The 26,364-nt window shown below is 59.9% G+C and overlaps 1 protein-coding gene across 5 annotated transcripts in view; it reads right to left on the bottom strand.

The window, feature by feature from the left end:
* Positions 1-2,190: 2,190 nt before the first annotated feature.
* The window catches only part of G6PD (glucose-6-phosphate dehydrogenase), a 24,758-nt gene continuing 584 nt past the window's right edge, over positions 2,191-26,364 (bottom strand). The window contains exons 1-21 of one of the 5 annotated variants that reach the window (XM_059384872.1): positions 26,145-26,344; positions 25,456-25,583; positions 18,571-18,608; positions 18,379-18,487; positions 17,622-17,839; positions 16,493-16,651; positions 16,240-16,365; positions 15,940-16,033; positions 15,414-15,600; positions 15,098-15,333; positions 14,936-15,012; positions 14,728-14,820; positions 8,544-8,614; positions 6,968-7,081; positions 6,448-6,471; positions 4,339-4,462; positions 4,172-4,230; positions 3,701-3,751; positions 3,345-3,429; positions 3,142-3,268; positions 2,202-2,400 (exon numbers count right to left, since the gene is read on the bottom strand). In XM_059384872.1, the coding sequence (XP_059240855.1) occupies positions 2,305-2,400; positions 3,142-3,268; positions 3,345-3,429; positions 3,701-3,751; positions 4,172-4,230; positions 4,339-4,462; positions 6,448-6,471; positions 6,968-7,081; positions 8,544-8,614; positions 14,728-14,820; positions 14,936-15,012; positions 15,098-15,333; positions 15,414-15,600; positions 15,940-16,033; positions 16,240-16,365; positions 16,493-16,651; positions 17,622-17,839; positions 18,379-18,487; positions 18,571-18,608; positions 25,456-25,583; positions 26,145-26,226 (2,298 nt within the window). In that variant the 5' untranslated portion in view covers positions 26,227-26,344 and the 3' untranslated portion in view covers positions 2,202-2,304. Of the gene's footprint in view, positions 2,401-3,141; positions 3,269-3,344; positions 3,430-3,700; positions 3,752-4,171; positions 4,231-4,338; positions 4,518-6,447; positions 6,472-6,967; positions 7,082-8,543; positions 8,615-8,954; positions 9,139-13,918; positions 14,631-14,727; positions 14,821-14,935; positions 15,013-15,097; positions 15,334-15,413; positions 15,601-15,939; positions 16,034-16,239; positions 16,366-16,492; positions 16,652-17,621; positions 17,840-18,378; positions 18,488-18,570; positions 18,609-25,455; positions 25,584-26,144; positions 26,345-26,364 lie in introns of those variants that run through there. The other 4 variants (XM_059384873.1, XM_059384874.1, XM_059384875.1 and 1 more) reach the window with 4 other exon arrangements.

The following is a 26,364-nucleotide window of genomic DNA, read 5'->3' as shown; positions in this document are numbered from 1 at the left end:
GCAAAGCCCCCTGAGGAGTTAGGGACCATCACTGGGGCTCACTCTGACGGTCCCAACATGTAACCCAGCCCCGGCAGGCCCTTGGCAGGCATTTGGGAACAGTCAAGTGACCGCAGCAGTGGAATGAGGCAGTTAAATAGGGCTGCATGCCTCCCAGCCTCGCAGTGTGGACTTTCTTTGAGGTTCTGTTTCCTTTGGGACACGCTACCAACCTTGGGGAGCCCCCACTTACTTGGCTTCTGGCCTCTCAGCTGCAGTGAAATTCTCCTAAACTCGCCAGGGACTTGTCTCTATCCTGCAAGTGGGGACAGTGACAGTCCCTTCTCGCTAGGGTTGTTGTGAGGCCCACGCAGGTAGTGCGTGTAACTGGAGAGCTGGTGGGAGGCGACGTTGGAATGCTGGCCACACAGTGATCACTGGGGCAGCTCAGTGGGTACACAGGGCTTTGTGATGCTGTTCTCTCTCCTTCAGGGGACGTTCAGAATTTTTTATGATAGGTTTAAAAGTGCATGCTTGTATGATACTACCCATTATCCATATGTCAAACCCATAGCCTGTATAACAGCAGGAGGGAACCCTGCTGTCAACTTGGGGTTCAGTGATGACACGTCAGGGTAGACTGGGGATGTGGAACTCTGCAGTTTCTGCTCAACATTGCTGCAAACCTAAAACTGTTCTAAGAATGTCTATAAATAATGCATGCACATTAAGCACTTGGCTCAGGGCCGGGCTGGGAGTGGACTGCTACGATCAGCATCTGGGCCCTTCTGGTGTCTCCACCTCCATGACCTTTGAGGTCCCGGCATCACCACCACAGCCTCTCCTTCTGGGCGGCCCTGGGGGCCTCTCTTTTCCCTGCTCCTCACTTTCCTTTCTTGACACTCTGTTCATTCTGGCTGCAGTGAACTCTTAAAAGGTGAAGGCTCGGGAAGCCTGTCTCCAGAGCAGTACTCATGAAGTCCTGCGCCCCTGCCCCATTGAGGTCGCTTGGCTGGCTCCTGGTTTCCCCAGATCTAGGAAGTTCAAACTGCCTTTTTTCCTGTTTCTGAGTTCAGACCGCTTCTTTGCTCCTGGATGTGCCGTTCCAGCAATACTCCTTATAGTTTCTTTTTTTTTTTTTAAGATTTTATTTATTTATTTGACAGAGATCACAAGTAGGCAGAGAGGCAGGCAGAGAGAGAGAAGAGGAAGCAGGCTCCCTGCTGAGCGGACAGCCCGATGCGGGGCTCGATCCCAGGACCCTGGGATCATGACCTGAGCTGAAGGCAGCAGCTTTACCCACTGAGCCACCCAGGCGCCCCCTCCTTATAGTTTCTTGCTGATTCTCACTCAATGAAGGGAAACAGAACCGTAATGTTTAAGAAATGATGAATAGGGGCACCTGGGTGGCTCAGTGGGTTAAAGCCTCTGCCTTCGGCTCAGGTCATGGTCTCAGGGTCCTGGGATCAAGTCCCGCATCGGGCTCTCTGCTCAGCGGGGAGCCTGTTTCCTCCTCTCTCTCTGCCTGCCTCTCTACTTCTGATTTGTCAAATAAATAAATAAAAATCTTAAAAAAAAAAAAAAGCCAAATAGCTCACAACTTGGGCTTTGAAGCCCTGATCTCAAAGACATTCAAAGTAAAGTGACGCAGGTCAACACAAGCTCCTGAGGGAGGGTGTGGGCAGTGGGGAGGCACCTGCCTGTTTTTAATTCTCATCCCTGTCTGTAGCGGCCTTGGGGTGTGGGAAGGAGTAGGTGGCAGAATGCTCTCGCCTGGGCAGGGTTGCGGGAATGCCAGCGGCGAGCTGCGTGTCAGGGGCAGGAGCCCCGGAAGCTAGCGTTGTCTATGGAGGCTGTGGGAGCGGGTCCGCCCTGGCCCCCGGCACATGAACGCACTTGATACCACTGGGGGCTACTCGTTTATTAAGAGCGCGTCCCGCAGGCCGGCCCCCTGATGGCCGTCACAAGGCCCCCGCAGCGCCCCGCCAGCCCCGCTCCCCAGGGGCCGTTCCCGCGCAGGGCGAGGCCGGAGGCCGCCGGCTCCAGAAGTGCCAGCAGGCGTGGCCCCTCGGAAGGCGTCACACCGGAATTCGGATTGGCCCGAGAGGCGGCGAGCGGCTCCGGGACCCCAGCGCCCCCCCCCCCGCCCCCCCCCCCCGCGCCCGCCCCCCCCCCCCCCCCCCCGGCCCCCTCTGCCCCGGGGCACCGCCTCGGAGCCCCGACGTGCGGGGCCAGAGCGCGCTCGTCTGGCCTCGGGCCCGCCGCGGCGCCTCCTCCCGGCCGGGCGCACGCGGCCTCCCTGGGCTGGTCCTGCGGCCGGCCCGGCTAGCGGGCCGTGGTCCTCCTCGGGATGCAGCCCTCCATCTCCAGCGCCTCGGGCCAGCCTTCGTACTTGTTGGTGTGCTTGCTGTTCTTCACGTGCTGCGGGGGGGGGGGGGGGGAAGCCCGGCCTGAGCCCTCGGGCGGACGGGACGCCGGAGCTTCGGTCGCTCCGCGCTGGCGGCGGCCAACCGCGCGCGCTCAGGGCACCCCCGCCCCCTGCCGTCCGTCCCCGCGGCCCGATCCCGCCATCTGCAGCAGGGCAAGCGCTGCACAGGCCTCTCCTGACCCCACAGGGGGAGTGTGGGCGCCGCACGCCCGGGAAGGCGAGGAGGGAACGCGATGTCCGTTCCGCCCTCACCTGACCCGCAACGAGCTGCTGGAAGCTTCAGGAAGAACAAAGCCAGAGGGAACATTTCATCTCTTTTGTGGCAGCCAGAGCCTTCCAGAAACCATGAGTACAGCCTATTTGTCTCGTCTGGCTGTGCGTGGGGGTGGGGGTGGGGGTGGGGCCGGGCTGGGGGGCGCTGAGGCTTTCCACCGGCCAAAGAGGAGCCTCCCAAAGAGGAGGATGGTGCCTGGGCCTTCCCAGCCCCTCGCAAGGGGCTTGACATGGTGGGTCTGGGGGACATGGCGGGTCCCTTAACAAGGGGCAGGGTGGGGTGAATTGGGGCACTGGGTCGTAGCAGGAGGAGACAGCACTGAGCATCTGGAAGGCGTCTGGGAGAAAGATTTCCTAATCATGAAAGCTTTCCCTGTGCAGACGGCCGATTCGGGGGGGGGGGGGTCTGAGGTGAGGGCTGAGGCACGCTGGTGGGCTGGAGGCAGAGGGGTGGGAAATACCTGCTCGAAGGGGCTCTTGTTCTGCACGCCCTTGGCCCCCACAAACACCCAGCTATCCCGAAAAGCCAGATCCTTCACGTTCCTGCTGCCCAGATCGCTGAAAAGCTTCCTGGTCTCTTCATTCATCCTGCCACACACAAGGAAGAGCCTTAATTGGTCACCGTGGCAGCGTGAGGCTGAGGCCAGCCTTGGCAGTCACTTACTTGGTGGCTGGGTCGTCGTAGGATGCCACAAATACCAGGGTGCCTTCATGCAGCGGCCGAATAAACTTCAGCAGGTCGTTGACATCTGGGGTGACAGGTCCCATGAAACACGGAGCATCGGGCAGCACGGGGTGCCCACCCCCACCAGCCCCCGCTCTCCAAATAAAGAGACTAAAAGAAGGGATCAGGCCAGGGACACACCCATGAAGGGTCGCCGTGGGAGTGCAGGGACAAACTGGTATAGCAACCCCGATGAGTGTACACCTGTCCCTGTCCCTGCCTTTTCCGAACCCAAGGAGCCACAGCCATGGGCAGAGGGTGGCATGTCAGCGATCTGGCGATACATGGCGACTCACCTCCTGCCCACATGTCAAAGGCCCGGGCCTCGATGAGCTCGCCGCTGACCCCTGCGGTGACAGGGAGGGAAGGGGGTCCTGCTGCTCGAGCTGCCGGGCAGCTCCACCCGACCACCGCAGCCCCCCTTGAACGAGGCTAAGGACATGGCCCTGGCCACTGGGTGCAAACCTTCTGGAAGCTTTCTTTCACACCCCCTGTGTCCCCTCCAGCTTCCTGGAAACTTCTGGTTCTTTACTGCTACTGTGCTTTGCTTACTGGGTCACTTCTTCTGTGGAACCTTCAGATTGCATGAACATGAACCCCTGCCTAGGCCTCCCTGGGAATTCCCAGAGGGGCGGGCGGGGAGGAGAGGGCCGAGGCGAATGTCCAGATGCCTCCTCATGGGGAGGGCACGCGGAAGGAGGGGGGCAAGCCATGGCATGGCCCTGCTTCTCTGGTAGCAACTCTGACCCCACATCACAAGGACTCACCATTCACCAGGGCGACGTTCAGTCCACGGCCCACGTTGTCCTGGACACTGCTCATGAGCCTACCGGGGTGGGGGGCAGAGCCCTCAGATGGCACGTTGGCTCCACCGTCCTTCACAGATCCAGCTTCCGGTCTCCCGTCCCCCCACCGGCCACCCCGAGGAGCTCACATCTTATTTTCGAGGCAGATCTTCGGTCCGATGACATTGGCAGCCCCACTGACCATGCGGAAGGCTAGGTGCTCCTCGGGGCATGGCTGGGGCAGGCCACACTTGTACTTCCTGGCTCGTGGCTCTGAGCATGAACAGCAGGAGTGACCCATGGGCTTGGCCCTGGGATCACCTGAGATCTGAGACAGGAAGGTCAGGACCAGCCCACAGGGAGGAATGAGTGGCCACAGAACAGGGGACCAACAGGGGATAGAGAGGACATGGCTCAGGCCAAGGCCAGGGACACTTACACAGACACTCTGTGTCCTGCTGGGGCTGGCCTCAGGGCAAGGTGACAGGGATCTTAGGGAGGCCTTTATGCCACCGGTGGGAGAAAAGAGGTAGGAGGGCTGGCCTTGGCTGTGGCCTTGCAGGGAAGGAGCACAGGTAGGGGAGGAGGGAGCAGCTGGGAAAGTGACTCAGGGAAGTGGCGGTGAGGAAAGCACCTGACTCCCTCCCTTGGGCAGAAGTGGGAGGACCAGAGGAGGGGCTGTGTTACAGGTTAAACCGCAAAAGATGTCCTAACTCCCGCCATCTTTGAATATAACCCTATTTGGAAACAGGCTCACTGAAGGCCTGGTGGGTTAAAATGAGCTCATTGTGGGGTTGGGTTAGTTAGTTAAGCCTAAGTCCAAGGACAAGTGTCCAGTTCATGGCATTTGAGTCCAGAGGCCCAGGGACACTGGAGGCAGGGGGTGGGGTGCTGGCCGTGGAACTGGGTTGCGAAGGGAGGCTGTAGAAGTCTGTGGAGCTGGGGCGCCTGGGCGGCTCAGTGGGTTAAGCTCTGCCTTTGGCTCAGGTCATGATCACAGGGTCCTGGGATCAAACCCCGCATCGGCCTCTCCGCTCAGCGGGGAGTCTGCTTCCTCCTCTCTCTCTCTCTGCCTGCCTCTGCCTACTTGTGATCTCTGTCTGTCAAATAAATAAAATCTTAAAAAAAAAAAAAACCCGGGGAGCAGCTAGACCAGGCCTAGATGGTCTCGTGGGAGTGCCGACAGAAATATGGATGTTCAGGGTGCTTCCTGTGTGAGCCTAGGGTGAACGGCGCGGGGAGCTTGTCGTGGCTGTGGCCGGTGTGGGGTGGCCATGGACTGTGGTCTTGGGTGGAAATGGGAACGTGTTACTGGGCACTGGAGGAAAGGCAGGCCTCATCATAAAGTGGTAAAGAACTTGGCCCAGTCTGGTTCTGATGTCTGAGGAGAGGAGAACTTGTAGACACTGAACTGGGAATACCGAGCTGAGATTTCCAAACACAGCCCGGTTTCTCCTTGATGCTTGCAGAAAGATGTGAGGAGAGAAAGATAAACCGGAACGAGAATCGTTAAGCACAAAGGAACCAGAATGTGAGAACCGGGAAAAGACTCAGTCTAAGTGCGCTGGTGTGGTCGCAGGACCGATCGCTAACGAGCAGAGGCGCGTGACTCGCGGTTCTACTTGGTCCTGTCCCCAAAGTCAGGAATCGAGGTGGGATTACCCAGAAGAGGTCTGCAGGGCCCTCCTGTCTCACACCTTAGAGTCTCATGAATCGCACAAGACACCAAGAAGGTTTTCGAAAATTTCATACCAGGAGAAACCCTGCCATCCTGGGCTGAAAAGGACAGAGAAAGGACAGAAGGCACAAGGGTGGCTCTGAGGGCGGAGCAGCGGCTGTAGAGGGCAGAGTCAGCACAGGCCCAGAGGGTAGGACTGCCTCCCCAGGAGCGTACCCTGCTCCCCCACCAGCTCCAGTGGGGCCAGAGGACAGAGCATTGGGCCTCAGAGGAGGCCTCTCAGGCCTTGAATCCTGACAGCATTTGCCCTGCTGGGTTTCAGACTTGCTGGGACTGGTGACCCCCTTATTCCTTCCAGTTTCTCCCTTTTGAAATGGAAAGATCTATCCTAGGCTTGTCTCACCAGTATATTCTGGAAGCAGGTAACTGGTTTTCTAGGTCTGCAGCTGCCAAACAGTTGCGGTGGGCTGTGGTGGCTAGTTTGGGGGGGAGGGGCGTGCAGGGAGAACAGAGACTCCGGAAGTCTTGAGGCAGGCGGAGCTGAGAGCTGGGAGGACTGGGGAGGTGACAGTAGCCTTACCTGCGGTCCCTGAGTTCTCTGGGCCTGTGGGGAGAGAAAGTTGCTTGTGTTAGGGTGGAGGCCTCCAGGGGCTGGCAGCAGGGCATCCTGGTCCTGGCCCTGTACCATGGACTTGAGATGGGGGGCTGGTCAGGCTCAGGGGCTAAGCCAGACTCAACAACCCCCCCACCCCGCATGGCTCCAGGAAAAGGGTCAATGGCACTGTAAACAACACCCAGCGCCCCCTCCCCATTCCAGAGGCCTGGGGAGAGCCCACAGGGAGCAGCCAGGCTGTTTTCCCAATGTCTGGAGGGGTCCCCCTGCCCCTCGCTCAGACTCTGCTGACTCCAACAGGGCCCAGGGTTTTAACTGGCAGAGACGAGAGCAACTGGGTGATAGGGGGAGATGACCCGAGGGCAGCTAGATGGGGCCTGGCAAAAAGAGACATCCCCACCCCCGAGCCTCTGCCCCCAGGCCCAGAGTGCCCCCCACGGCCTCCGAGTGGCAGCCACTGCAGAGCGAGGAGGCGTCCCACACTTACTGGTGAAGAGCTGCTGGATGCGAGGAAAGCCACTGCCAGGCCCACCCAGGAGGATGCTGACCACGATCCACGTAAGGCCCACGGTGACAACCAGGGCCACAATGCGGAGGGGGCCTAGAGGCAGGACAGACAGGGTAAGGCCACCCTAAGCCTAACCTGGGGCCTCTCAGGACTGCATCTTCCTGCCACTTGGAAGAATTGAGCAGAGGACCAGAAGGTGGGGGCCTGCTGCCATCCACGAGGCCTGGGAGGGGGACTCGAGCTCCTGTAGGTGGAAGCTTGGTCCTCTCAGCTTGGTCCTCTGTGGCACGTATGGAGCAGACATGACCGCTCCAGAGGCTGCCAGCCTCCCTCAGGAGTCCCCAAACTTTATGTCTTGGTGGCCACCAACATATTCACATCCCACCCGTCCTGTTCTCTTTTTGTCCCGTCATGATGAAGGAGAGGGTCCCTGCTCCTTCCAAAGACCAGTTCCTGCAGCTGCTGTGGAGCTGGACCTGAGCTCTCCTCCCGAGAATCGTTATCCGCTCTTTCTCCTTGACCTGCAACACCTCCCATCGTAAGACAGCACAGGAGAGACCGTCAAATCACATCCCTAACCAGCCACTGACCTCTCTCCCCTCCCTTCCTCTTCCCCAGTGTCACCATCCACTCTCTTCCAACCTACTCCGGTGTGGCCTTGTCTCCATCAGCCCACCAAAACAGCTTGTGGCCAAGGTTATATATGATCTTCTTGGGGTAAACTCCCTGGGTCACCTGTCAGCCCCAATGTTCCTGACCTCTCAGTTGACCGCCTGGGTCCTCATGCTGGAAACACTTCAGTGGCTTCTGTGGCAGCACATCTGAACCCCCCACCTCCCTTAGATTGCCCTCTCCTATCCCCTGAACTGCTGGCCACACCCAGCTTCTGGCCAAGGCTGTTTTCTCTGCCTACGGTCTACTCTCCGGAGAGGTGCCCTCACCTCCTGGCCCCCAATTTACCTACAAAGCAGTATTTTTTTGCTCCAGCCCTCGAGGATCTTGAGGCCACACCCTCCCAGCCAGTTCCTAAGCAGCGGCTCTAGTGGGATACATTTACAAGCAGCCCTGAATTCCAGTTCTTGAGTTCTGCTCGGCATCACCCACTCTCATCTGTTCCTCCCCCAGCCAAGCCACCTGTCTTGCTGTCGGGTGGGCCTAGGGCAGGTTTGCCACCGGTTCTTATCCAGCCCCATCGCTGCTCCAGTCAATTTCCACTCTAAGACCACGCCCCTCCGCGACTGCACCCCGTCCCCCGTCCCTAGCCGCCATGCTCCCTGCAGCCTCTCCCACAACTCGTCTTTTCGGACAGCGGTTACTCAGTTACCCGCGTTGGGAGAAATCGACTTCCCTGATCCTCATTTCACAGCTCTTAACTTCCTGGGAGGTGAAAGGATTTACTCGAGGTCACAGAATGGGTGTTTGTGTAGGGCCCTCCATTTACAAAACCACATTCATCTGTCCACCCGGGCTCCTCCAGACACAGACCTCCGGACACCTGAGCCTCCAGTCTGGTCCCTTTTCCAACTACCTCCCATTCACTGTGGAAGCCACCCACCTGCCAATCTCATGTCCACTTCTCCCGCTTGGTTGGGGCTGCCGGCAGGAGCACTGCTTGGGGACCGTGCGCTGTGGGAGCAATACAGCAGAAGAGCAGGTTTGGGTGGAACTCAAGGATGGCCCTGGGCTTGGCCCCTGCTGCTGGGAAGACGTGATCGGTGCACCGGCTTGCTCGTCCAACGAGCTGGTGAGGCTCGTAGAGCACGCGGAGAGAAGCACTGCCAGGACAGGAGAGTCCTCTGGAACCCGTCAGCTCACGATCGTGCCCACGGGAGCCTCTGGGGCCGCGAAGAAAAGGTGGTTCTCCCGGACATGGGCCTCCTTCGTGGGAGGCCCTGAACTCAGGCCGTCCCCCAACCTCCAAGGCTGGGGGACACGGACGACACGGGCTAGGCTGGTGTAGACTTGCCTGGCCGTGGGGGAGATACAAGCTGGCGTGGGCGGCAGTCCGGTCAGGCCAGCTGCCCGGCTGTGCTCCGCGACGGGCAGCGAGAGAGGTGCGCAGCTCCGCGGACCGGCACGGCAATGGCGGCCCGGGGCGGGGCCACAGCCCGCAGGCACCACCCCTGCCATCCGCTCCCGCCCTGCCGCCGCGCGGTCAAGGGTAGAAGACTGTGGAGTCCCTGCTCCCAGGTCCGCGGGTCCCGCCCATAGGCCCGCCTCCAGCAGGCGTTTTGGCCGGGGTGGGAGGGGTCTCCGCTCCGGTCCCGCCCCTGAGTGTTCTCTGGTCCCGCCCCCGGCATCAGCACGGGAGGAGCAGGGTGGTGTGGGCGGGATCCTACTTCCGCTCCGCGGCAGAAATCCCTCCTCGGGCTCCTCCAAAGTGGGAGATGCCTGCTTCGAGGGCTGGGGTTGAGCTCCTGGCCTGTGGTCGGATTTCTGAAGCCTGGATGAAGCGACCGTATCTAGGGGTGTAATTAGAAATTGTTGGGGGGGGGGGCGCCTGAGTGGCTCAGTGGGTTAAGCCGCTGCCTTCGGCTCAGGTCATGATCTCGGGGTCCTGGGATCGAGTCCCGCATCGGGCTCTCTGCTCAGCGGGGAGCCTGCTTCCTCCTCTCTCTCTGCCTGCCTCTCTGCCTGCTTGTGATCTCTCTCTGTCAAATAAATAAATAAAATCTTTTTGGAAAATTGACATGTGTGTCTTTAGAAAGCTGGAGACATAGAAGAGTCCACGGGAAAACGGAGAAGGTGAGCAGGTCGAGGCCAGAGTGACGCCTTCCCTCCCGCTCTGTTTTCCAGACGGAAGCACGTCCACGTACGGAGGACTCGCTCCCGCCCTCTCCTCTCCTCTCCTCTCCTCTCCCCTCCCCTCCCGCGGGAAAGGCCGCAGCACTCGGCCCAGCACGGGGCCCCGTCACGCATCGCCGGGAGAGCAGCACCCGCCATCGGGCGGGCCCGCCTTGCTCTCTGGAGGGCAGCGCCCCGGCGGCAGCAGAGCCCAGGAACGCGGCGTGCCCTGACCCGCCCATCGCGCCTGCGGAAACCTTCCCCAGTGAAGAATCCCAAACAGAGAAAGCTTGTAGCGCCAGGCAGCGACAGCTCGGGCTAGGATCCAGTACCGTCTCGGTGGGAGGAAATCAGTTCCCAGCCCTGCTGCTGCAGTCCGCGCTTAGCTTTTTTTTCTTTGCCTTCTCATGGAACTTGGGATCCGAGCTAATGCCGACCACCCGTCAAACTCTCACAAGTCTTTCCGAACCCCAGGTGCACCGTCTCTCCCATAAGGCTTGCAGGCGCCGACGCCGGGCAGAGGGAGCTCCTGCTGCCCGCGCTCTCACTGTGCCCGCCAGGTCCGGAGCACCCGGCCACTCGGTAGTTCGGAGACGACCGTGTTTACATCTTGCCCAGGGCAGGAGTCTCGGAGAGGCTGCTTTAATGAGTCCCCCTGAGGGGCCAGAGGCACAACCGCACAACCGCCGTCCCCACAGCTACCCAGCAAGACACGGGATCCGCTCCAGGCCGTCGGGCCTGCGCGGCAGCCTCGCGCGACTCCCAGCTCCGCTCGCGGACTGGTTTGCGGCCAGGACCGGCAGCGCGTAGCCGCCTGCACGTCCCCGGCCCTCACGTCTCCGCCCACCCCCGTGCGGGCACGGGCCGTGAGGGGACACAGAACCTGTCCTCCAGGCGTCCCTACCTGTGCCCGTGTAGTCCCGGTAGCTGAGCTGCCAGTGTATGTCCTCAACGGTTCTGTCACCTGCTTCTCTCAGTAGACACCGAAGCAGAGTTAACAGCGGATGGGGACCAGCTAAGGTCCCATCGCCTGGGACCTCTCGCCTCCCCTCTACATGAGGCGACCAGACCTCAGGCGACAACTGATTTCTCCCACGCAGTCCTTCCTGCCTCCGCCTGTCTTTAATAACCAACAGCTTAAGGGACAGCAAAATGTCCTCAGTAGCCCCTCAGTCCAGTCTCCAAAACAGGCGGCAAGATTTGTCCTCATCCAGGCTCTCATGTCTCTCCTCAGTGCCTCCTCCTCCCTTCAAGCCAAGGGTTCAGGTCTGACCGTGCACCGGAATGCGGTCCCAGGCTTGAGGACCCCGCAGCGCTGCTCACGCGTGTGTCGGGGCTCGCGCTCGGTCTCCGGGTGGGAACCCAGATCCGAGCTAACAGCTGAACGACCTCACCAGTCCCTTGCTGCTCCACCTGAGGCTCAGCAGCATGCCCTGAGTGGGACGGGGACTCAGCACAGTCACCCGGAGCTGAGGGGACTGCTGGCTGTTCTCACCTGCGGCTGCTGCCATCCATCCCATGTAAGCACATGGACGTAAGGTGACAGATGGGTCTCCTCACCGTGTCTGTCATCTCTCTTCCCCGTTATAGACCCCCAGGACTGAGGGGACACTTGTCTTAGTTCAGCAAGGCCCAAGTTCTGTGTCAGATGGCAATGGGAGCTGAGGTGACAGCTTAATGCCCTCAGTTGGGACTTCTCTGTCTTCCCCATTGCAGGTTCCTAGAGCTGACAGGTGACTGTCATCAGGTCCCTCTCTCTTCCTCAGTCACCCAGGGGTCAGGTGACAGTTGACTATCACCACCAGGGCCCTTACGTGTATGCCCTGGTGTGGTGCTCAGATCTGGGGTGCCCTCATCTGGACCCTTCTGCCTGTCACACCACTCTCTGCACACATACCTGGTCATCATGTGTTGGGGGCCCCAGAGGAGTTACGTCCCTCTTCTACTTTAGACTCCCGCTGCTCCCCTTATGTGGATCCTCCCACATTCCCAGGGGAATCCTCCCTGGTGATGCCATGCCAGCAGGTCCCCCAGGGAGCCTGGGGACCCAAGAGGACAATCCCCAGAACACCGCTCTCCGGGGTCACCAAAAGTCTAGGAATGTCTGTGGGTCTCTGCAGAGGACTCTGAGCTTGAGGACCCTCCCAGGGTCCGGACCGACTCCCTCATCTTCATTTATTTGACGGCTCCCGACCTCCAAGGGCTTGAAGTTATGCTGAAGTCTGTGTTTTGGGGATTAGTGAGGTTCCAGGATGGCTGAGAACTTAGAGTAGGCAGCACAGCGCCCTCTGGTGGTGAGCGGGGGGAAAGCGTGGTCACATCTTCAGGGACTCCCGCTGCCCCATTCCTTTGGTCACCCCAGCTCATCAGGCATGAGGTTGCTCTGCAGTCAAGGGCAAGACCCTTGGCAGCTCCGTGGGAGCCAGAGGGCTACAGCGGAACCTGCAAGTCCCTAGGCTGGCCCCCTCTAGCTCCTGCGGAGGCCTTTGCCACCACCCCCTCTCCAGGAGGTCCCAGGCACCAGGAAGGACCAAGGCCATTGCCCACAGGGTGGAGCCTGGCCTCCAATCCTGTCCACATGGAGTCTTCTTGGCTGCTCTGCATGGACCTGAGCTGGGGTGGATCTTGAGGTCCAGAGCCCACTGAGGAAAGTCACCACTTAGGGGTATGTGATTTGTCCTAACCCCACAGAGTTCCCACCTTCCCTGTTTGGTGACCTCAGTGACCTCCCTCCTTACCTCATCTGAGTGTACCACCTGTCCTGGTCACAGGAGGGGATGGGGAGAGTGCAGATAGCATCCAGGAGGGCCGCTCGCGTACAGGGGCGACACATTCCCCTGGCTTATGGAGCGGAACAAGCCAGCCTGCCAGTAGCTTTTTATCTACGTATGGCTCCCACGTGGGAGCCTTGGCTCCCCCCCCCCCCCACCAGCCAGCACTCCGTCAGACTGCGCCCGTCTCCCTCGCCCTCACCAGGCTCTCCAGCTAATTGCTTCCCCAACAGGAGTGGGGAGAGAGGGGCTGAGCCCTGACAACCACGGAGCCCTGGGCTAAGTCTCCTCCTCTCAGGGAGCGGAGCCTCCCCACTCTCCCCCGCCACCCTGAGTGATTTTCTGGACCACTTGTTCCCTCCATAAAATGTGCTGCCATCTGATCATTCTGTCCTTTCGTTCTAGGCTGGCTGCACCTCCCAGAGCCCCGGGCCCTGGTGCTGCACTATTGTTGAGTAGGGCTGTGGGGGAGGGGGGCACATGGGAGTGTACTGGGACAAGCACCCCCCCCCCCCCCCCCGCAACCGCCGGGATCCCTGGAACGTGGCCTTATTTGGAAAGGGGACTGTTTACAGAGGTAATCAAGGTTAAGTCAGATGGAGGTCCCGGAAGAGAACGGCCCCTAATCTGATAGGACTGCTGTCCTAAGAGGAACCAAGAGACACACAACCACACAGGGCAGAACGTAGAGTTGGGTGCAGACACTGAGTGATCTGTCTGCCAGCCACGGAAGGTCCAGGATGCCGCCACAGTGGGAAGAGGCAAGGTGGGTCCCTAGAATCTTCAGAGGGAGCCTGGCCCAGCCACACCCGGATTTCCCACTTCTGGCCTCGGGAGCCATGGGAGGACACAGTCTTAGGCTTCCCCTCCCGGGCCCGTGCGCCTGGTCGCAGCTATGCCCCCTCCCCCCCGCCCTGGCATCCAGGGTCAGTCACAAGAGCCCACTGCCTCTCTTTCCTAAACACTTCTTGCCTCCATGGATTGGCGTGTAAAGGCCCTCAGCGATTCTGGGATGAGTCCTCACTGTGGTGGGGACAAGGTCAAGGCAGAGGAGGCCCATGTGGGCAGCAAGTGCGGCGGAGTGAATGTGGCCCGACCTCCATGGCCTGGTGACAAAATCCTGCGGAGGACGACTGAGGGAGGAGCACAGGTGAGTGTGCGCGGGGGGGGGCCCTCGGGGAGCAGGGCTCAGTCACGACTAGATGTGGGCTCAGGGTTAGGCCTGGACTGCCAAACCCGCGCTGGGGAGAGACGTGGCTGATGAGAACCGGGTGGTGGGATTCAGGCAGCCATGGGCCCTTGGTGGGCCGGGCTGGCCCAGGCGCCCCCCTGCAGGGTAACAGGGTCAGAAGGAAACAAGCAGGGAGCAGGCGGGTGTGTTTGTGGATTTAATGGCAGGGGCTGGCTGTTTCTGCTTTTCCAGTGGTGAGTGGGCGGGCCATGGAGTGCAGAGTTGGGGAGTGCTGGGTGGGGGGAGGGCAGAGGGGCATCCAGGAGGCCCGAGACACCGGGGGCTGCAGGGCAGCACGGAGGTCCCTTCCAGCGGGTGACCAGGAATGTCGAGTGGCACTGAGACTGGTGTGAAAACGCTTGAGCCCGTCCCCTCAGTTCCGAGGACCTCGCTCACAGCCAGCAGGAGTGTGCGGTTGGCCCCTGGCCCACAGATGCCTGCCCCCCTCTGACATCCTTCCCCCTGCCCTGGGTGGAGGAGCCCAGGACAGATGCGAAAACCACTCTACTTCCTTCTGTGGAGGCTCAGGCCAGTGGACAGAGGCTGGCTCAGGAAGGGCCAGTGGCAGCTAGAGACGGTCACAGCGCGAGTCTCGAGCGCTTTGCTAGTGGCGGAATGTACTGGGCCCGGGCTGGCCGGGGCCGGGAATGTGAGGCCGAGGCCTGTGGCCCTGGAGCACTCCCGATGCGAGGCTGGGGTGACGGGCAAGTGGGAGGACCAAAGACGGGGCCGAGATGGGTGGGGTGGGGACCTGGGGCTCAGGGCTCAGAGCTTGTGGGGGTTCACCCACTTGTAGGTGCCCTCGTACTGGAAGCCCACTCTCTTCATCAGATCATCTGCCTCCGCGGGGCCTCGGCTGGGAGAGTGACAGGCAGAGGGGAGCTGTGAGGGCGCCCTGGGCCCCTGCGAGCCGTCCCTGCCCCCCCCCCCAGGCCCCCCGCCCGGCCCCTTACCTGCCGTAAAGGTAAGGGATGGGCTGGAGCCTCTCGTGCTCGATCTTGTGCAGCAGCGGCGTGAAGATCCGCCAGGCTTCCCGGAGCTCGTCACTGAGGGGACACCGCACAGCTCTGGGGGTGCTGGCGGGGACACGGGGCCGCGGCCCTGCCGCTTGGAGCCCAGCCCTGACCCGGTGTGCGCCCGGGGCCCAGGGGCGCCCCTCACCTGCGCACGAAGTGCATCTGGTTCCCGCAGAAGACGTCCAGGATGAGGCGCTCGTAGGCATCGGGGAGCTTCACGTTCTGTGGGGGGAGGCTTTGTGCTGTGGCGCCCGAGCCTGCACCGCCCCCCTCCCCACCCCCCCACCGCCCGGGGCCAGGCGCCCACCTTGTATCTGTTGCCGTAGGTCAGGTCGAGCTCAGACTCCTCGGGGTTGAAGAACATGCCGGGCTTCTTGGTCATCATCTTGGTGTACACGGCCTCGTTGGGCTGCACACGGATCACCAGCTCATTGCGCTTGCACTGCTGCCGGAAGATGTCGCCGGCCACGTCGCGGAACTGTAGCCGCACCTCGGCCTTGCGCTCGTTCAGTGCCTTGCCGCAGCGCAGGACGAAGGGCACCCCTGTGCGGGGCGCAGCGGCGTCAGGCAGGAGAGGGCGCAGCGGGGCGCGGGGGCCGCACCCGGGGTTCGGGGGCACCTACCGTCCCACCTCTCGTTCTCCACATAGAGCGCGACGGCCGCGAAGGTGGCAGTGGTGGACCCGCGCGGCACCGTGGGGTCGTCCAGGTAGCCTTTCGTGGACTCCCCCTCTCCGCTGGGGTTCCCCACGTACTGGCCCAGGACCACGTTGTCCGCCTGCACCTCGGAGATACACTTCAACACCTTGACCTGGGAGCGAGCCGGGAGAGAGCGGCTACTTGGGCGAGGGCGGCAGACGTGCGGCAGCTGGGGCACCACGCACAGCGGGCTTTCCGGCGGGGTGACCAGCCAGCACACACGGGGGGGGGGGGGACACACGTCGTCTGCATGGCTCACCATGCAGAGCCCGTGGCCGTGGCCCTCCCATCCGAGGGCTCCCTGGGACCACCCAGACCCGCCCTCCTTTTCTCCAGAAGGAGAGGCAGTGGGTGAGCCCGGGAGACAGAAGAGCCCCCTGCAGTCCTGGCGGCGGGGGGGGGGGGGGGGGGGGGGGGGGGCGGGGGGGCAGAAGGGGACGCCTCAGGGCACCTTCTCGTCCCGGACATCGTCCGAGTCAGTGGAGGCTGGCTTCTCCATGGCCACGAGACACAGCATCTGCAGCAGGTGGTTCTGCATCACGTCCCTGCGGAGGGAGGCGCAGTTCCCGTGGAGGTCCCCTCAGGCAAGGAAAGAGATAGGGACACCCCCCTTTGCAGCTGACGCTGACTGTCACCCACTCGTGAATCTCAATCTTGGGGGAGGAGGAGCCACCAAGAACAGGGAGTGGTGACCCCGTAGAACAGCAAGATCGCACCCCTTGCCTGTGCTGAAGGGGAGACACACGCTCACCGGATGATCCCGAATTCGTCGAAGTAGCCCCCGCGGCCCTCGGTGCCAAAGGGCTCCTTGAACGTGAGAATGACGCAGGCTATGTTGTCCCGGTTCCAAATGGGGCCAAAGATCCTGTTGGCAAACCTGCAGCGGGGGCAGTGTGGAGTGCGCTGCTGTACTCGGGGTGCAACAGCAGGATGGGTGGGGCCCCACGAGTGCCCACCCCATACCCAGGATCCGTCCCCACCCCGTCGCCCAGGCCAGGCCCCACCTCAGCACCATGAGGTTCTGGACCATCTCCTTGCCCAGATAGTGGTCGATGCGGTAGATCTGGTCCTCACGGAACAAGGAGGAGATATGGTTGGACAGCCTGTCGGAGCTCTGCAGGTCCCTCCCGAAGGGCTTCTCCACAATGACACGGTTCCAGCCTCTGCGGGAGCCCAGAGCTGTGTCACTGTCACCCTGCACCCTTCCTCGACAGCAAGGGCTGGCACCTCATCTCCCCCAAGGTCTCCGTCCTCCAGGAGAGGCAGAAGCTTCCCTCCCCGTCTTCATGCTCAGCTGGCCGGCAGAGCTCTGCTAGCACAGAGTCCCCAGACCAGAGGACACCTCCTGTCCACCACGCCCTCCATGCTACACCGCTACACCGAAGACTTCCTCAGAAGCCCTCCCACCCAGCCGGCTGCGGCTGCTCGCTGGGACGAGTGCTCCAGGGTCCTGTTCCCTTCCAGCCCCGGGGGTGGGGTGGGGGTGGGGCTGGGCTGGGTCTCTGTCAGGACTAGCCCGGGAGCTGGTGGGGGAGCAGGGGGATGTCAAGGGCACAGCTGCCTCCACAGATTTTAAAATGGAAGAACGCCCCTTTCTTGGCTAGTCCCCTTGGAGAGCTGATGTACCACTCTGCGTTCAAAACCAAAACGAAATGAAAGAGACGACTGCAGGTTTGAGGGACAAGACGGACTGGCAGAGGCCAGGGCGCCACAAAGCAAAATTCTTGCGGAGCAACACCGCCACCTCGTGATCACCAAGGGGACCGCGAGAAGCACAAAAACACCAGAAAACAGACGGGCGGCAGTTTCGTGGAGCAACACCGCCACCTTGTGGTCGTCGCAGGAACAGCGGCGAGGGAAAGCTGATTTCTGGCAAGATGGGCCAGGAGAGCCCTTGGGAGGGTTTCCAAGGCAAGAAGCGCGGTAGCATTTCTGGCAAACGCTATTACAAAACCCCTGTGTTCATGCCCTATTCTCGTCTTTCAAGAGCTAACTCCAGTAGAGAACAAACAGGGGTCACCATCCTTTTCCAACTCGGTGGACTAGCTTGCCCCAGGGACTCTCGGACAACCACCAGGCCCGGCCACACCAGGACAGGGCACACCTAAGAGGCAGGGAAAAGACAAGCCTTACGTCTGGCTCATGCAGGTCTCGTGGATGTGCTTGGTGACCGCCTCGTACACCGTGGGCGGCAAGGCCAGGTAAAAGAGGCGGTTGGCCTGTGGCCCCTGGTGGAGAGCATTCACATGGCTGTTGAGGCGCTCGTAGGAGGCCGCGTCGTCATACTGGCCAGCCACATAAGAGTTGCGTGCAAAGAACTCCTCCAGCTTGGGCTTCTCCTCTGGTGTGGCCTGAGAAAGATTGACACAGGGACACTGGCCCCTGCCCGGCCCTCCCCTACTCATACTGGTGCGCTCCCTCAGAACTCAAAGTCATTTGAGCACCACACCGGCTTCACCCCCTTGTTGTCAGTTTTACATACTTACAGGGGAGGCCGAGGCAGCACACCACCACATGGGATGGGGCCCAGCAGTCACCTCTGGCGACCCCAGGCCCTGACATGAAGTCAGATTTCGGGAGGCTGAGACCTGGCTCTCTCCAAAGTCAAGGCACCAAACCATGGTGTGTTGGGGAAAGGCAGATGTGTAAGACTTTCGGGGTGAAGACACTTTTTGGGCTCTGGGCCCCCAGGGGGCGTGTATGGGAGGCGCAGCAGGGTCGAGGTCAGAGGGGAGTTGGAAACAGGGCTCCCATGCCGGCGGGCTCCCCGCACCTTGCCCTGTGCAGTGGTGCGGCTGGGCGGCACGGCTGCTGTGGGGAAGGCAAAGGAGAGGAGCGCTCCAGGCAGGAGGGGCACTGTCCCTCCTGGAGACCCCCAGAAGCCACTCACTTTGAAGAAGGGCTCGCTCTGTTTCCGGATGTCGGCCACTGTGAGGCGGGAGCGGGCGTAGCCCACGATGAAGGTGTCTTCAGGCAGAAGGCCGTCCCGGAACAACCACCTGAGGGCACGGCATTGCTGGGGCCAGGGCAGGGAGGGCAGGTAGGGCTGGGGACGGTGGGGACAGTGCGGGGACATGCTTACCAGATGGTGGGGTAGATCTTCTTCTTGGCCAGGTCGCCCTGGGGCGGAGGGAACAGGCGTGGTTAGGAGAAGCTGGGGGCTGGGGGCATGACCTAGATGGTCTCCTCCCCTTCAGTCCGGACGCTGGCTCAGGGTCACCACTCAGCCGCAGGAGGCACCGCGACCAGGCCACCTGCCCTGTGACCACACGTACCACTCAGATCACAATCTCTGGTCACAGGGTGAGCAGGCGAAGCCACACCCAGGCCAAACGCCGGCTTCTGAACCGTGCACAGGCTAACGAAGATGCCTGAGAGCTCTCGAACCAAAGGGCATGACCTATGGCGTGAGATGCCGCTTTAGCTCAGGCCTAATGAGCTCAGGGACTGATTTACGAAGTCAGACAAAGGAGTAGAACTTTAAAGCCAACTTTAAAGCCAAACAAATTACAAGGCAGGGAATAATGAAAAATAAACGTTACTAAAACAGAAAATAGGGGCGCCCGAGTGGCTTGGTTGGTGAAGCATGGGCCTTCAGCTCAGGTCATGATCCCGGGGTCCTCGGATCAAGCCCCGTGTAGGGCTCCCTGCTCGGTGGGGAGTCTGCTTCTCCCTCTGCTACTCCCCATGCTCATGCTCTCTCTCTCAAATAAATAAATAAATAAAATCTTAAAAAACAAAACAAAAACAAAACCAGAAAATAAACCCAAAGAAAATATTAAGAAAGCCAAAACCTGGTGTTTGCCAAAGACGAATAAAAACACAACTTTTTAAAAATTCCAAGAATTCGGGACGCCTGGGTGGCTCAGTTGGTTAAGCAGCTGCCTTCGGCTCAGGTCATGATCCCAGCGTCCTGGGATCGAGTCCCACATCGGGCTCCTTGCTCAGCGGGGAGCCTGCTTCTCCCTCTGCCTCTGCCTGCCATTCTGTCTGCCTGTGCTCGCTCTCTCCCACTCTCTCTCTGATAAATAAATAAAATCTTTAAAAAAAAAAATTCCAAGAATTCCACCAAAATTGCAGAAACAGGGAACTCCATTCTGGGGCAGACCCTGACTCTATAACCAGAATATATAACCCGCTCATGCACCAAAGTAAGAAGACGGCCCCATGGAAAACTGATTAGATTCTAACAAACACACGAGAAAGTACCCAAGATCATCAGTTGAAGGGAAAAGGCAAGTGAAGCCCCTCGCGGCTGTTTCCCGGTCGTTGGGACGGCTGTAAGCCGGAAGGCCGGCAACACCAAGTATCAGAGAAATGGAGACACAGCCCAGATGCTCAAGTGAGAGATGGAGAGAAAGGCCCTATACGTTCTTTTGTTAAAAAAATTTTATTTATTTGACAGAGACGACAGCGAGAGACGGAACACAAGCAGGGGGAGAGGGTGAGGGGGAAGCAGGCTCCCCGCTGAGCAGGGAGCCCGATGCGGGGCTCAATTCCAAGATCCCAGGATCATGACCTGAGCCAAAGGCAGACACTTAATGACTGAGCCACCCACGCGCCCAGCCCTATACATTCTTAAAAAAAATATTGATTTATTTGAGAGAGAGACAGACACACACACACACACACACACACACACAGCACAAGTGGGAGGGGCAAAGGGGGTGGGAGAAAGAGAATCTCAAACAGACTCCATGCTGAGTGTGGAGTCCAATGTGGGGCTCGATTCCAGGACCCTGAGATCATGACCTGAGCTGAAACCAAGTCAGACGCCTCACTGTCTGTGCCACCCAGGTGCCCAACAGAGTCCTATATTGTGATAAACTTGTGCAACCTACTGCACCATTGAGATTGGTGCATTTCAGTGCATTTCAACTTTGTCCAAAAAAAACCAAACCCTGAAAAACAATTGTTGAGCAAAGAGTGGGGAGTGGGTGAAGGAAGACAGAATTTCAGTACGCCTGGGGGGCTCAGTCAGTTAAGTGTCTGCCTTTGGCTTAGGTCATGATCCCAGGGTCCTGGGATCAAACCCTGCATCGGGCTCCTTGCTTGGTGGGGAGCGTGCTTCTTCTTCTACTTGCCATTCTCCCTGTGCTCTGTCAAATAAATAAATAAAATATTTTTTTTTAAAAAAAAGAGGCAAATTATCATGGGAACTGGGCAATGGACCATGGCCATTTGTTGCGCCTTTTTTTTTTTTTTGGAGAGAGAGTGAAACACGTAGGCAGGGGGAGGGAGAGAACCCCACCAGGCTCCACACTCAGCAGAGTCTGACACAGGGCTGGATCTCTCAACCGTGAGATCACGACCTGAGCTGAAACCAGAAGTCGGACGCTCACCCGACTTGAGCCACCCAGGCGCCCCTCGTGGCCCTACGGCACCAACTTTGCCGATGTGTGAAGTTTTCCACAACAGAAAGGTGTGAGCACACGGCAACTTCAAGCAACAAGATGGCAGATCCCAGAAATTCCAAAGAGGACGCCCTAGAAAGCATACCAGTTCGGTCCCTGAGCCACGTCAATATGCTTCAGTTCTGTGAGCAAAGGAACTCTCCAGTCCAGGTGAGAGAGGCAGAGGCAGGAATGGCCACAGGCTCCCGCGGACCAGCGGGGCATGCACCCTTCCATCTGCCCGCCCTGTGATCAGGGTGTGGGACGGGCCTGGGCTGCGAACCCATGATGCTCCGGGCACTGCCGATCAGTGCCGAGACAGTAAGGCAGGCTGGGGCAGGCTGGACTGGCTGTAGGCAGAAAAGTGGACTCTGGGGATAAGGACCTGAATATTCAATGCAAAACTGCCTTTGAGAAGCCATGTAACCACTGGATAAGCTCATTTCTATGAACTCTTGGACCTGCAAACGGGAAGCCCCATGGCCAGAACCAAAGCAGGACCACCATGGTTCAACCCCCTGCCCCCACCCCTGGGAGAGCTTTAGGAGTGCCCGCAGGGAGCCCCGAGTGGGAAGTCCCTTCTCGGGGGCGGGGGGGGCAGGTGCAGGGCTCAGGGGAGCCCTGTGCCTCAAATGCTCGAGTTTCCTCCTGGCCTTTGCTCCACCAAGGCTCCTGGGGCGGCCTGCCGTTCCCCCAGGGTTTCAGGTGAGGGTGTGCGTGTGGGCCCAGCCTTTCATGAGCACCAAGCCCACAGTGACAAGTGTTTCCTGGTCCTCTCTGGGCTCCACCAGGATCCCCAACTCCTAAAACAGGTGGTTCCCAAACCAGGGTTGGCTGTGTGGGCACCGCTGCTCACATCTGCTCACTGTCCACAACCGATCTCCCCAGCAGTCTGCAGCAGGTCCCTGTCGTCACGGCCACCTTCCTGCAGCTGCTCTCACTGGTGCTTCCTGGTCCAACTCCAACCCCCCGCCCAGGGACCCCACTACAGCAGACAGTCAGTGGCCGCCTCTGGCTTCTCCCACCAGCAGGGCTGGAGGGAGACTCTGCTCAGGTCATGTTTGCTTATGATCAAACTCCAGTGGGCTGGGAAGACTCAGGACAGGCTGCGGGCAGCAGACTGGTGGCAGCGGACAAGCCTGCTGTCTGCTGAGTCACGACGCCCAGCACCCCAAGCTGTTTGTTCCTGCGGCTTCCCTTGGGATTAGCTACCGACAGAACCTGCTTGCCTCCTTCAGCTCAGCCCCGGCGCCCAGAGGCCTGCTGGGCTCCAAGTCGTCCAAGGGCCAAGTGAGGTACGACCCAGGACGGTGGTAGGGGTTCCTGCTGGTGGCTACCCGGCACGGGAGGTGAGCTGGTCAGCCCTCCCCACTGGCCTAGAGTAGACTCCTTCGCAAGAGTGAACATGGGAAGACACGGACCAAACCTCAGCATACGGGGGGGGGGGGCGATTACAGGGTCTCTTGGAGAAATGCGAATCTTTCCCAACCCCCTTATTTCCGTCTGAGGGCACAGCAGTGGGGAAAGAGCTGCCTGGGGACATGTGGGGACATGTGGGGACATGTGGGGACTTTAGCAGAAGAAGGAAGACCTCTTAAGCTCACCAGCTACCAGCATCTGTCCCAGCTGGGGCAAAGGGACTTGGGTCACCGCCTGCCTGTTGCCACCTAGTCTGACCACAGCTTCTAGTTTTATAAGCCCCCAAACACTGTCGACATCTCTGTGAGGATCCGAGGGCAGAGTAGGCAGCCCAGTCCCTCAGAGGCCAGCCGCCAGCTGGAGGCCTGGAGGGGTGGGCCATCCCGGCCCCCAAGGGTCACCTGGGTCAAGGATGTGCCTGGGCTCTTGGAGTGGAGCCCGGGCCCTGGCTGCAGCCCAGCTCTCTCCTGGGAACTGGGGAGAAAGAACCTAGGGGCTGTTGAGGTAAGTTCCCTCCTCCACCCTGGGGTTCATGAATCATCAGGCCTTTGGGGGAAGTGCCAAGGTCATCATGACGCAGCAAGAATCTTATCGACCCAAGGGGCAAAAGCAACCCAGAAACGTCCCCAAAAGACAGAGGAGCCAGGACTCTCAGGCAACCCATTACCTAGGCAGACATTGGGACGAGGCCTGAACAGCCATCAAGTCCATGGTCTTTATGGACCAGGTGGGGAGACTGAGGTCCAGAGAGGTGAGGGCCTTGCTGAGAAGCCTGCAGTGAGCCGGCAGTGCCCACGCAGACTCCCTGTCCTGTTCTCCCCCCACTCCTTTCTCCATCCCCTGTGGCGGGGGAGGCCTCCAGCCTGTCCAAGGTTCTATCAGGTGGGGGAGGACATGATGTGCCAGGCCCAAGGCTCCCCTCTCCCCAGCTCTGGTCTATAAGGAAAAACTGGTTTCTTTCATTCCAGAGCTTTCCAGACAGGGACATTAAGTATCTCCACTCCCTTCCTGGCTGGGGGTGGGAGTCCTGGAAAGGGGGGCAAGTGGCCACATGGGAGGAACAGAGAGCAGCTCAAAGCCTATTGGGTAACTGCGAGCCAGCATCAGGACGCTCTCAGGAAGGAAGCTGGGCGGGAGCGTGAGGCTTGGGTAAGCAGAGGAGGAATGAGGAAGGGCAGGGGACGGCCATGTGGGCCCAGCCTGCTCTGGGGCCTTTGCCACTGGGGGCTCTGCGTCTGCTCTGCTGTGTGGAATGTTCCCTGACCCTGGCTCTGCCTGGGACCTGTATGCTGGAGGTGGTGGGGGACACAAGGGCCCACTGGTGTTTTTGGTCACATGTGCCACTAGAAGCTCTGATTGGGCTAGGAACTCCCCTTGGGTCCCTTCCCCCCAGCACACAGATCACATGGGGAAGGTGGGGCCGGCACTCACTGTACTGTAGAGAAGGCACTTGGTTGCTATTTGTTGGATGAATGAGCAGTGAACTTGTGGGTTTCCCAGAAGAGCAGGTCTGGGAGAGTGCGCCCTCAGCACCACTCTGCCTACCTCTTCTAAGCAGGGAGTGGACACCGGAGGCTGGATGGTGGGAGCTGTTCTAGACGCTGCCCGAGCACGGCAGGCCCACCCACCTGGTTCCAATCCCCTTGAGTGGATGATTCTGGACAGGGGGATCCCCCCACTTCCCACTTCTGCTCTGGAAGGGTCTGGCTGTCACTCTCAGAGCAGAGGAGAGCAAAGGGGAACCCTACCAGTTGCAAGGGAAAGTTGCTCAACATCGAGCCGGCCACAGGCAGAGGCACTGACCACTCAGAGAATAAGCTCAGCCTGAGGTCCCTTGACATTGGTTTCAAAAGCCCCCATTTGCTCTGCAGAAACACTGAGGTGCAGAGGAGGAGGGCCGCTGGCCAGTCCTGTGGCGAGCTTGGGTGTTCTCAACAAAGCATCTTAGGAGCTGACAGCCCAGAGTCCTAGACCATTTTTGTGGCCTGGGACCCTCTGGTGGAGCTTCCCAGGGCAGCCTGGTATGGGGGTGGGGGAAGGAAGAGGCATAATCCTGAGTAACTTTCTCCTCCAACCTGTTTCTTGGACCTAATGGTCAGACTCCCAGCTGTGAGAGCTCGTGGCCAACACAGGTTAGGGTTAGAGGAGCACACACTGGGGCCAGGGTAGAGACGAAGGCTGCTCCCCTCCAGCCCATGTCCCTATGTCCCCCTACTGTAGGTGTTACAGAATCAGGAGATAGTGCTGGCTGGCGATGGCCTACCTTCCTTCCCTCCCTCTGGCTCTCTGGCAGAGCCCCATCTCACAGCCAGCACCACCTGCTGCCTCCTGCTCTCCTTTGCGGAGTTCTCCTTGGAATCACCAAAGTTGGTGGGCACAGGCTCTGTCTACAGAGCACACCTTATGAACATGAACTAGGAAGCAGGTTCTGCCAGAGCTAAGGGGACCGTGACGTGGATGGCGCAGAGAAATAATGTCCACTTCACCAAGAGCTTGATAGTTCTGGGGGAATTCTTGCCTAAGCTTATACGACAGGTTATGGGCAGAAAGGGCCACAGGATGGTTAGCAGGGTCCTGCTCATGCTGAAGGTGAAGACGAAGAGCTGCACTAGGACTGCCCTCCCTCTCCTGTCCCCACATCACGTGTGGTCTGTGTGCTATACCTGTGCCTTGGCTTCTACCGTTTGATCTTCTAGAACAAAGTGTCAGTTCCACAGGCTGAACAATAGGATGGGGTGGGACAGGTCATAGCTTCTCTGCGGGCTTTGGGAGCCAGGGTAATGACACGGTACTCAAAGGAAGGGCGAGTGTTTGTTCCCAGGGAATCTGTGGTACCGACAGAGAAGGTGAAGCTTGGGCCTCAGAACATGCCTTTGCAACTCACTGTGTGACACCTACCAAGCCAGAAACAGGTGTGAAAGAGATACAGAGTGAACAGCCTGTCCTGTCCATAGTTTGCCCTGCGGAGGAAGAAGTCCAACGAGAGAGTCTCTAAAGTCTCCTGCACACAGACTGGGCGCATACTGGGTGGCACTGGGATGGGAGTGGCAATTGAGCAGAGGCCCTGGGGCCTCCAGAGTGGGCTGGGAAAGCCTGGGCACCCAGGAGGTAGGGACCCGAGGCAATGTCACCCTCCAAGCCTGGGGGAGACTCACCGATGCACCCATGATGATGAAGATGTGTGTATCAGATTGATGGAAGGCATTGCCTTGGTACAGCTCTTCACGCAGGATCCCGCACACCTGGGTCCGGCTCAGGGCCACCTGCTCTGCCATGATGCTCTCTGGTTAAAGAAAGGCTCGTTGACAAAGCAGGAGAACAACAGAGCGTGGGGAAGTTGGCCATTTTCTGCTGGGGTCCTTTGGGGTCTCACCCCAAGATGCCTGCTTATTGAAATGCTTCCCTGAATGGCAGGGAAACAGGACGGTTGGAGGCTTAGAAAAGTGCAGGCTCTGGGCTCCCAGCAGAGTGTCCAAGCGGCTTTATTTCACAGGATTACTAGGGGATCCCAGCTAGAGCCTCAGCTCGGCAAGACCAAGTCAGGCTGCTGGAGCACGGCACAATCTGCCCAAGCCACCTCTCCCCAGACGCCAGCGCAAACTCAAGGAGCTGGATGGAGCACGTTAGAGCAGGTGCCGAGTACGGAGCGCAGGCCGGGAGACGCCGGCGAGTCGCCGCCCCTCTCGGGGTCCCGGTCTCCTCGGGGGGTCCAACGGAGGGACGCAGGGGACACTGGGACCAGTTACACCCTCTCGATTTTGCCCCGCTCCCAAGCCTGGCAAATCAAACGGCCTCGCGGCACAGCACGCTACGCGGCTGGCGCGGCGCCTAGCCACTACGTTACCTGCGCCTCGCCGCCGTCGAACGCCGCGCTCCCAGCCTCCGAGTGCCCGGCCGTTTCCGGAGGCTGCTCCCCGCCGCCTCATTTAAGCGGCGGGGGCGGGGGCCTGGGCTGAGCTGACCGGCCTCAGGCGAGGCGCGTGGGTGGGGCCTCAGCGGCCCCTTGCCCCGCGGGCGGGGCGGAGCCAGGGCGCGGGAGGTGCGCGCGCATCCCGCGCTGGGGC

This window comes from Mustela nigripes, chromosome X (assembly GCF_022355385.1).
Source record: "Mustela nigripes isolate SB6536 chromosome X, MUSNIG.SB6536, whole genome shotgun sequence".
Classification (NCBI taxonomy): Eukaryota; Metazoa; Chordata; class Mammalia; order Carnivora; family Mustelidae; genus Mustela; species Mustela nigripes.
The sequence above is the reverse complement of the archived record's forward strand: the minus strand, read 5'-3'. Positions and strand labels throughout refer to the sequence as shown.